Source organism: Natrix helvetica, assembly GCF_964273705.1.
Source record: "Natrix helvetica genome assembly, chromosome: 7".
NCBI classification, from domain to species: Eukaryota; Metazoa; Chordata; class Lepidosauria; order Squamata; family Natricidae; genus Natrix; species Natrix helvetica.
The window spans coordinates 183,518-194,438 of NC_138558.1; the positions used below are offsets into that span (position 1 = coordinate 183,518).

Here is a 10,921-nt window from a genome sequence, read left to right on the forward strand (position 1 = left end):
TATTGGTGAATGTAATCAGAATGTCAAGTGTAAGCTAGGTGGCATTGATCCAGCAGATGACCCTCGCTTTGTTAAGGACCTAGGTGTCCTTATCTCTGACCATCTATGCTCCAAAGCTCACTGTAACAGTGTTGCTGGAAAAGCATTAAGAATTGTAAACTTAATTTTGTGAAGCTTTTTTTCTGGAAACATTGTATTGCTCACAAGAGCTTATAAAATTTATGCTAGACCCATTTTAGAGTATTGTCCAACTGTATCTGACATCAGTACAATCGAGCGGGTTCAGAAGTAATTCACGAGAAAAGTCTTGCACTCTTCTGTACACAATAGAATTCCTTATGCTATGAGGCTCAAAATTCTCGGTTTGGATAACTTAGAACTGCGTCGCTTACGGTCAGACCTAGGTAATGTTTTACCTGTAAATGACTTTCTCTGTTTTAATCGCAATAATACGTGCACGAACAACGGCTTTGCATGAGGATGCTTTCTCTTGTGGACCAGTAAAAGGAGGACATCAGTTCCACTTTGCTTTTTTGCAAGACCCTGAGGAAGTGGAGTCTCTGTTGGGCCTCTCTGGCAACCTGGATCCTGTTGATTTTCCAGGTGAGATCTTTGCTGAAGTAGACTCCCAGGAATTTAAAGGAGGAAACTCTCTCCACAAAGCCCCCCTCAATGTAAAGTGGGGCTGGTTCCCCTCTCTTCTTCTGGAAGTCCAGCACTATCTCCTTGGTCTTGCTGATGTTCAGGTGCAGGTTGTTTTCTAAGCACCATTTGGATAGTTTTTGAACCACCACCACCCCCCATTTGCTGTTTCGTCTCCATCTGTAATAAGACCCAGTACGGTGGTGTCATCTGCGAACTCAATGATCACAGTGGATGGGTCAGGTGATACACAATCCTGTGTGTACAGTGAGAACAGGTAGGGACTGAGCACACAGCCCTGTGGGAGCCAGTGCTAAGATTCAGGGAAGTGGATATGATGGACCCAGCCAACACTGTTCGACCAGTCTGTACTGCCTATCACACCTATGCCTGTGAGTGGTTTACAAATAAAACAGCACAAACCTGTTTTTCAAACAAGTTAAAAACCAGATTGAAACAAAGCTAAAAGGGACAATTGCAACTTTAAAAAGGCAGAGAAAGCATCTTCAGCTCACCAACACACACACACACACACACACACCCAGCATAGCACTCTTGAACCCCAGGCCAGCTGGTGCAGCCAGATCTCAATACTCTTCAGAAGTGGGTGGGCAGCCAAGCCATAGGGCAGGGGTGAGAGTTGAGAAGGATCCCTTCCTACCCTCTGCCAGTCCACACTTTTTAACCAAGGGGGTCTTTTACATGCCCTCCCTGCCTGCCTGGAGGGACTCTGAGACATTCCCTTGCCATGAAGGGATAGGAAAAGTCGGGATCAACACTTCAAATCGGACCTGGAAGTAAATTGGCACCCAAAGCTGCTCCCCTGACAGGGAGGGGGGTTCACCTGCACAACCCTCGGAGCATCCCAACTGCTGCTGCAGCCACGTTCGGCCCCACAGGCACCGGGGACTCTTGGGACGCCTTAAGGGTCTGCACTAGACTTGGACGGGGACGGGGGGGGGGGCAATGGAGTCCCATCCAGTTTTTGCAAGAAAGCCGCCACCTGGGTCCGATCGGGGCCTCCTGTTGCTCGCTGCTGCGCTGCTTCCAGGCGACGTACCCGCCCGCCCGCCCGCCCGACGGCTCTTCCGGCGCCTGCCCTGCGGAACCCTCGCTGGCCGCAGCTGTGCCTGGCTGGGCAGCTTTGTTCTCGCCGCCAGGAGCGATGCTCAGCTGGGCCAGGAGTGACGGGGAGGAAGGGAGCCGGCGCCCCTCGGCTTCCGGCAACCCGGGTTTCTGCCCCAACTCTTGCCGGTGCCGACCTTCTTGCCCCCTCGCCCGCCCCCGCCCTCTTCCGGGCCCGGCCGGACAGCGGCTCGTCGCCGCCTTTCCCGAGGCCAGCCATCCCCGGCTGCTTCTGCAGCTCTCTCTCTTTGGGGGGTCTGCTTCCGGTCCCTTCTCTGAACCTCGGAATCCTTCTCAAGGATGCAGCCCAGTTGGGGCAATTTAGTGAAAGCAAGACTTCCGGGACACCAGCAGGTGTCCTGCTGGAAGGACCTCCTGCGTGGGTGGGATGCCTGCGAGTCCAGGCTTCTTTTCCTGTGGACCAACTCCGGTGCTCCCAACCCTACGACGGTAAACATCATAGCAGTTTACAATGTCAGTGTGTTGCTCCCAGCAGTCGAAATAATGGGAAACCGAGTCAACCTCAAGACCCATCAGCAGCCATTCTAACCGCTGAGCCATCAATTTTATTAATTTACAACCTGAAAGATGTATTTCAAACAGCAGTAAAGAGCAAAGATTCTCAGTGAGTTACCTTCATTTTGGAATTAAAAAGAAGAAGAAATGCGGATTTTTTTTTAATGTAACCCCAGAAAACTAAACAAAACTGTGTTTCAATATGTTTTAAATGGGTAAAGAGGACAGATGCTTTAGCAAACAGAATTTATTTTCTGATAAAAATGCTTTTAAAAATAGCAAAATTAATTAAATCAGTTCTTTATGGAAATGTTGAAATTGCAAATGAATTGGAGAAATCATTGGCATATAAAATGCAAAAAGAAAAAAAGTTATATTAAAGTTACAAGAAGAAAATACTGTAATTAGAGATGAAGCAAATCTACAAAAAGTATTTTATCAGTATTATACTACTTTATATAAAGGACCAGAAATTTCCTTGGAAAAAGTGGAAGAATAATTTAGTGAAGATTACAGAGAATCAAATATTTGAATGGACATATAATAGGGGGACTCTGTGAAGTTATTAATAAAACTTAAAGAGGAAAGGCATCTGATCCAGATGGGTTGCCAGCCTCTTAGTAAAACTGTTTTGAGGATGAGCATTTAGTTTTTACAACAAACAATATTATTCTACAGAACGGAAAGATTCCTAATCCTATAGCTGGAAAGAGGCTAATACAGCATAAAATTAAAATCTAAAGAGGCAGAAGACTGACTTTAGTAAAAAAAAAAATGACCAATAACTTTATTGAATAATGATTATAAAAAATGTATAGTCATTATTCAGTAAAGATAATTTATTCACAATTTTGGCGAGATAATTTTACTGGGCTTTAATTATGAAGATCAATGCAGGTTTTTATCTAAAAGACAATTATTAGAAATATTTTAGATGTTCTGGAGAACTGAAAGTACATAATAAAAAACAAGCACTGATACTGTTAGATGCAAAGAAGGTCTTTTATAATTTGAATTAGATTTTCTTGTTTACAGATCTGGAAGATATGAACCTTGGAGATAATTTTATTAAATTGATAAGACTGAATTATTCAGAAAGCGCAAACAATTGGTAATGGAGAACCAACAAACCTCTGTGATAGTCAAAAATGAAGAAAACACTGATGTCTGCATGTTCTAAAATTTTGCTAAAATGAAATTTATTGAACAAGGGCATTTGTGGATGATTTGGTGTTAATTTTGAAGATACACTAGAAGGAGGTAGAAATATTAATGGGAAAATGTGGTATTGTAAACAAGTTTTAAGATGAATAATCAGACCTTGAAGATGTTTACAAAAATATGAAATTAGAAGATCAAACATGGATATTACTAGGATAATTATAATTTCAAAATTATGTTGCAAGAATGAATTAAATTAAGAAGGACATGCTAAAATGGGAGAAATTAAAATTGTAAATATTGGACAGAATCTGTGCTAAAAATGAATGTATTACCTAGAATTATATTTTTATTTCGGACAATACCTTTTTTGATTACTGATAAATTATTTAAACAATGACAAAAAGATATGTGTAAAGTTGTATAGCAAGGAAAGAAATATAATATGTTAAATAAACATGTTTATCAGAATTACTGTATATATTCGCAGCTTGTTTTTTGGTCTGGATAAAACAATGGTGGTTGCTGAGAAATTTTAGAATTAGAAGTTCATGGTGAGGCCTAGAAAACAAATATACCTGCCATTTCCCTTCCACTGTATAATATGGTTAACATACTGGGACATTAAAAAATTATCAAGGGGAATTTAAAATCAAACCAAGAAAACAATTAATAGCAGAAGGACATACCTCTCAATGGTTTCCCATTTACAATTATTTGAAAGATTTAAAATAGATAAAAAATATGGAATGGAGCAAAGTAAGAGAATTTGAAATATAATTGTGTATGATTATGAACATGTAATTTCTAAAATGTACAGAGGAATAACAGAAAAAAGTATGAGGTAAGCATATTGCTTATAATATACAGATGGATCTATGGAAAAATATGTGATTAAAAAGACTGAAATTTCCATTTTATTATGCGGAGAGCATCTTTATAAAATGATGCATCATTGGTATATAATGCCGGAGAAAATATTGAGGTTGTATAAAGGTACTTCAGAAATATCTGGAAATGTGAACTACATGAAGGGACATTTTATCATGCTTGGTGAACATGTAGCTAAGTTTTTAAAATGTGGGCTCAGATACATTCAGAGGATTTTAAAGATTCAATTGGAGCCAGAATTTTTCCTTTTAGGATTAATATAAACAGAAAAAAATGATGGAAGAATTTTTTTCAATATATGTCTGCCATGGAGATATTATTATATGAACAAAGATGGAAGGCTTTAACTCTACTCACTAAGGAAGACTGTTGCTAAAATGGATAAATTATTTGAATAGAAGAGAGTATCTGCATTTATTGGTGACTGGGAGGCTTTTATAAACTTTTTGCATAAAAAGAACAGAGACATGGTGTAATTTGAGAGAGAGATGTTAAAATATAATTGCACTTATTACTGCTATGAAAAATATTGCGAGCCATTTCTTTGTATCTTTATATTTTTCTTTATATCTTGCTCTTTCTGTTTCTTTTTTAGTTTTCATTTTTCATTGCACTTTCAGCTTTTTATATTATTTTTCACTTTTCTGTTTTGATTTAATTTATTGTAGTTCTTATTACTGTTCCTAAAACTTTTACTAACATATATGTAATAATGGAGAACAGTAATTGTCCTTTCCAGCAGCACAAACGTTTACGCCAGACCCTGCAAAGCAGGCCAGAACCACAAGGAACCGCAAGGAATAATCCTCCTCAACTCCTGGTGAAAAGGGGTGATGCAGCCTTGCACTGCGCCCTTCCTGGGTTTTCCACTCTGCCTTTTGCCGTGGAGAAAACCGAACAAACCCAAGGGAGGCTGCACTCTGCCCACAACAGGTTCCAGTCCAGCTCATCCCTCTGGGCCGAATCCTATCAGAGCCAAACTGAGCTAAAAAAAAAAAGAGAGAGAACAACCCACAGAAGCCCCAACCTTCCCTCCCCCATCAGCTGATAAACTCAACATTCTTTCAGGGGGGGGGCTTCCCCAACTCGACTGCCTTCCCAAGCCCCCCCCCCTTTGCCCAATCACAGACCTCACCCAGGTACCAGGCCAGGACCTGCCCAGATGGCCCAGATTGGTCAGCCAGGCTAGGATGTTCCACCTTGTAGCCCTCACCTTCAGTAAAAATCTTGGCTTTCCCCTTGTTTGGGGTCCATGGTTGTGGTATAGGGGCAACCCAGTGATCGATGGTTCCAATACATGAATGGTTCTCCTTCAGACTGGATCCACAAGAGCCTCCAGTGGAAATGGTCCCTGAGCACCTAAAATGCCCAGGAGCTGCCTCTATAGCCTCAAGAAGGAGGCCTGTCTCTGCGCAGGTTGGTGGGACTGCCCAGAAGGGCACCCCTGTGCTCCTGCTCTTGTACCAAAGGACAGGCAGAGGAGGGGGCATGAATGAAGGAGCTGCTGCTGCTCCAGGATCTCATCCTCCTGGCCAATCAGCTGGCAGAAGCAAATGGGCAGCGATGCCACTTTTCCGCGTAACCTTTGTTAATTGCCTCCCAGTTCTTATCCTGGGCGCCAGGGGGCGCACCAGGCCCAAACAACTCCGACTGGTCCGTCTTTTCTCTCCTGCGGCTGCAGGACAGAGTCAGTCAGCCTCAACCCCCGGGAGAAGCTCCGCTCCCGAAATCCTGCCTCGCTCCCCAAAGGAGTCCACGAGCCCAGGGAGCTCCGTCGGCGGCTCCTTCTGCTGGGTCCGCGGGTTCAGTCTTCGGTCAGCAAGCCACGTTGGAGGGCCAATAGTCAGCCCTGCAGAGGCAAAGCTCGAAAGGAGGGAATGCCAGTGGCCACGGGGCCGGGCCCTCCCTGCCAAGCCGCTGCCCAGCCAGGGGCAACCAAAGCGGCCGCGGATTCCCCGAGTGAAGCTGGCAGGAGGGGAGGGCGGTGACGCCGAAGGTAGCCCACTCCGCGCGGGCTGGGACGGGCGCCTCGGCTGGTGCTTTCTCAGAGATCACGAAGAGGGGTGGGCTCTCGCCGGTGAGGAAGATGGCCTCTTGGCCGCCACTCCGAGCGGTCTGACTTTCGGGGCAGAGAGGGCGACCTCGGGAGGGAGCTACAGCACACGCAGCTCCTCCTCTGCGATACGCGCTGCGACAGACCCCCGAGGCCCCTTCGGGCAAATCCAGCAGAGCAGCAGGCAAGCAAGAGCGAACAAGGGGGCGGCAGCGGACTGGAGGAGCAGCAGGGACGTGCTTTCCAGTGGCTCCGTGCTATGGGCCGGAGGTCGCCTCTGCCTCCCGCGCAGTCATTTTGCAAGCTAGCGCCGATCCAAAGAGGGCGGGCTCGTTCATCTTCATCTGGCTTCCTGGGCAGGAGTTCCACGGGAAGAAAGGCTCACTTTGGCGGGGAGGTCGGCTTTGAAAGGGGAGATGCGGATGTCCCGTTCCCCACTCACGCTCCAAGGCATTCAAAGGGAAGATCGTGAGAAGCGCCTGGCGGAGGAATGGGCTGGCCGTCCCCTCCCCGTCTGCTTTGCGTTGGGTTGCCATCTCCTGCACTACCCATGCCGGGGGACGTGCAGCCTTCAACCCTCTCTAAGCCCCACGTTTTCTGCGGGTGCGGTATGCAAGCACACAAGGCTGGCTACAGCCCAGCTGCCCCGTAACATGGCTACTATTGCAGGCCTCCTTGCCACCCGGAGTCTGGGCGGAGGCCTCGGGAGTATCCACTCAGTTCCGAGCAAACTGCTCCCTGACAGTGAGCGGCGCCGGAGTGCAGGACGCCTCTGCCAGCGCGTGAAGGAGCCCCCCTGCCTGCGTGGTTCTGCTCACACCAGGGTGGCGGCTCCCGAGACTGAGGTAACCTCGTGGTTCTCTGCCCAGGGCTGCAGGTTCTGCAGGGCGAAGAGCGAGGCGTTGTGCAAACAGAGAGGGTCCTGCTGCAGCGGCTGCCCCAGACTCTTCGGGAAGGGGTCCGGCTGGAGGTGCAGCATCAACCGGCTGGCCTGCTGGCGCTCCGCCTCGCGGTCCTCCGCCGTCTGTCGCCTGTTGGAGAGACCGGAACGGCGTCAGCGCCTGAAAGCAAGGACGAGCAGATGCCGGAGTTGGCTGCTTGGAAGCGGTAAGGGGAAGGGAACGCTGAGCACGAGCAGAAGAGAGCGCCCGTTCCGCCCGCCCCCTGCCCCTCATCCCAAACCCTCTGCCTATGCTGGAGCGTCGGTGCTCCCTTTTTCGAACTCAGCCCCTCCCGGCATGGTCGCCGGAAGAGAATCGCTCTAAGCAGCCATCCGACCGCCCGTCCCCCGGTTCCTTCAGCGCGTCCCATTCCCCGCCCCGGTACCTCCACTTTGTGCGACGGTTCTGGAACCACGTCTTGACCTGGCCGTCGGTCATCTTGAGCGCTTTGGCCAGGGCAGCTCGCTCTGCGGACGCTAAATATTTCTGCCGGTGGAACCGCTTCTCTAATTCGCAGATCTGCGCTCGGGAAAAGGACGTCCGCGGCTTCTTGCGCTTGGGCGGCGTGCGATTCTGATACGGGTGGCCCACCCGCCTGGCCACGGAGAAGGGCGGCAACGCGGCTACGGGCAGAGCAAGAGAGCGGAGTTCCTGAGATTCGAAAGCACCGAAACAGATCTGGCGGCTACAGAGGCCTCAGCTTCCAGGATCCTCCCCAGGAGGCACCCCACGAGGTTTCCTCTGCCTCCGAGAACGAGAGACGGGCGGGTCGTCTCCCTTACCGAAGGGGGCGATCAGAGCGATCGAGGCGGCGGCAGATGCTTTCCGTTTCGGCGGCTGGCCTTACGCTCGATCAGCGGTTCAGCGGCGCGACCTACAAACTGCCCCTTGGCTCCCTAGATTGGTGGCACTTGGGACTCTTGGGTGGGGGTGCTCAAAGAACCCTATTTTTCGCAGCCTGGAGAGCCGGCCTCAGCCAAGCGCCGCCCCAGTGCCCCTCGCCTCAATGCGAGTCTGCTAAGCAAAGACTAGTTGGAGTGAGAGAGAAACGCGCCCTTCCTCTCCCCCACAAGAAAGCGGTTTCAGTTCCTCCCAAGTTTCTCAAAAGCAGCTTCCTCGGGGCCGCTCCCGGATGGCCAGGTCGCCTCTTCCCGCTCCCTCCCAAAACTGGTTTGTAGGGCAGCTTAGGGGGAAAGTCCCAGATTCTCTGTATGAACAGGCTTCGTCTAGTGGCCATTTCCCCTCCGCGACCCTTCGCGGCCAGCGAAGGCGAGCCTTTGCGCTCAGGAAATCCTCCGGGCCGGTATTCGAAGGGCCAGGGCTTCATTCCCCCCCAGTGCTGGAAATCAGCCTGCTGGGACCCGCGGCCACTGTCCACATTTGCCGAGCGTTTGTGTACAGTTGAGCCTCCGAGCCCCGCGGCTTTGGCCGAATTTGTTGGGGCCATGGCTTCCTCAGAGGGCTCCGAGCCACGACCGCCACTCACCTGCCATCCGGTCCTTGGTCAGTCGCCTGCTGTGCTCCATCCAAGGGAAGGCAAGACTGGCTCCAGCCGGCCGAGGATGGACGGCCACGGAGGGAATCGGGCGGTGCGCGGGCACTCGGATCACCCCGCTGTTGCCCGGCGACGCCTCCGGAAGAACGTACGCCCCGAGGGAGCACGCGGGGCCATATTCTGCCTCGTACCCGCGGCTTTGGAGGGCAAGGTCTGCTTCCCCGTGGCCCTCGATGGCTGCTGTTTCGCCGACGCAGCTCTGCGGCGGAGGGCAGCCCAGAATCTGATCGATTCCGAAGCGAATGGGCTCGGAGGGCTGTGGCGGTGCAGGTCCCGTCTCCCGCTCCAGCCCCAGGGCTTCCATTCCGCCCCTCAGCAGCTAGAGCGGCTCTCTCTACCAGCCCTCCGGCAACCCTTTACGGTACTCAGGCGCGCCGCTCTTCGGGCGCTACGCCAGGAGCCAGGCCACCCCACGTTTGCGGAAGGCAACATCGCTCGGCGGTGGGGGCCTGCAGGGGGCCCGTCGGAGCGCTAACCCAGAGGCACTGGCTGCTCCCGGAGACCGCAGGGAGAGGGGGCTGAGCTGCAGGCGTTTTTCTCTGGGAAGCCATCTCCGCCTGCCAAAATTCTCTGGCTTCAGCCCTCTGATTGGTGGCTGCCAGTAGTGATTGACAGGCCATGCTAGTGGGAGGGGGCGGGTCGCGTGTCATATCAAGGAGAAACCGCCCGCACCTCGGTTTTCTCCTCCCTCCCAATTAGGGAAGCCGAGGAGGTTACTCCCATTTTCCCAGCCTCCCCAAGGCCCCAGTTCCGCCTGCGAGAACCAAAAGCTCCACTCGGACAGCAAGACGCTGCCCTTGATCCAGACCATTGATCCAGACCCTTTGGCCTCGGCTGGGACGTGGGGCTGGGAAAACCCAGTCTCGGCTACAGGCGCTGCTCTCCGGCCTCGGCGGCCCTTTCTGCCTGCAGGCGCCTCTTGCTTCCAGCGCCCGGATCAGCAGCCCTCTTGTCACAGAGGCCTACGGGCGCTTTTCTTTTCAACGCCAAGCAACCGCCTTCCGTTGCAGCCCGGACCGGCCGCCCCCCCTCCCCCCGGCCATGAAAAGCTTCCCGGCTCAGAGGGCGCTGCCGAGTCAAGGCCGGGAGACCGAGCGAGACCCGGAGTCTCCCCACCCGCTCCTCTGCGCCCAATTCCCAAAGCCCCAGTCAGGAGTCCTGGTGGCGGCTGCCTTTGCTCCCTCAGCCCCACCTGAAATCCCAGGGCAGAGCCAGTAGCCGCTGGTTTGAAAGGCCTGCGGGAGGCCGGGCGTTAGAGGAAACTCCCTCCTTTTCTCCCCATCCCGGGGCAAGCCAGATTCGCCCTCTCTGTCGTCGATGCAGTAGTGACGCCGCAGGAGGAAACATCAGCCCTCACCACCTCCGCCCTTAATGAACCGGGTTCCGCCTCCAGGCTGAAGGCGCCCTTCCCCTCCATTGAACGGAAATGTCCCGGAGGAGCCCCCGCTGTCCTCTCGGCCGCTTTGCGGGCGGAGAGAGGAAATTCTGCGCTAGAATCCGCGAAACCTCGGAGGAGGTGAGCATGGAACAGGCCCGAGACGCTTGGGCCACCAGCAGGCTCTTTGCATTCGCCGGATGCCCCCTTCGTTTTCAGCAGCCTGAAATATCTTTTCCTTGCAAAATAAAACAAAATAAAATAAACAAATAGAATAAAAATTAGGATCAGAACAGCAGGGACGAAACGGCGCAGGGTGCGACACGAAAGGCCCCAAAAGGCCATTCGAAATTCTCGGTGGGATGAGCTGCCCGTCTCAGAAACCCAAATCGCCACAGAAAGGCGCACTTGAATCTTGGCGAGGCCCGCAGCGGCCGCCAGGAAAGCGGGATCAGAACAGAAGAAGGTTTTTGGATGAGAAGCGAAACGTCTTCGAGGAAAAATAGTTGTCTTTTGCAAAAGCCCCTTTGGGACAACCATGGCCTGGATGGCCGAGAACCTCCATAGAGACTTCGGAGCAAGCGGCCAGAGCCAGAGAAGCCTCGGTAGGCATGGCGGCTGCGATCAGTGGTTCTGAGTTTCTCATTTATGTAAATGTTGAA

At 51.4% G+C, this 10,921-nt stretch overlaps 1 protein-coding gene across 1 annotated transcript; it reads right to left on the minus strand.

Moving 5' to 3' along the window:
* Window positions 1-6,221: 6,221 nt before the first annotated feature.
* Window positions 6,222-9,449, minus strand: TLX2 (T cell leukemia homeobox 2). The gene is made up of 3 exons (XM_081959590.1): window positions 8,816-9,449; window positions 7,715-7,952; window positions 6,222-7,419 (listed from the first exon to the last, which is right to left on the minus strand). Exons 1-3 carry the CDS (start codon window positions 9,186-9,188, stop codon window positions 7,203-7,205), a joined length of 828 nt encoding a protein of 275 aa, XP_081815716.1. The 5' UTR covers window positions 9,189-9,449; the 3' UTR covers window positions 6,222-7,202.
* Window positions 9,450-10,921: the final 1,472 nt, after the last annotated feature.

Bases quoted from the DNA above. Each gene is read 5' to 3' on its own strand.
- TLX2 (XM_081959590.1), bottom strand. From the start codon at position 9,188: ATGGAAGCCCTGGGGCTGGAGCGGGAGACGGGACCTGCACCGCCACAG. The intron at 7,953-8,815 runs GTGAGTGGCGGT...CTCTGCCCGTAG, and splicing joins GACCAAGGACCGGATGGCAG to CCGCGTTGCCGCCCTTCTCC. The intron at 7,420-7,714 runs GTACCGGGGCGG...TCTCTCCAACAG, and splicing joins AACCGTCGCACAAAGTGGAG to GCGACAGACGGCGGAGGACC.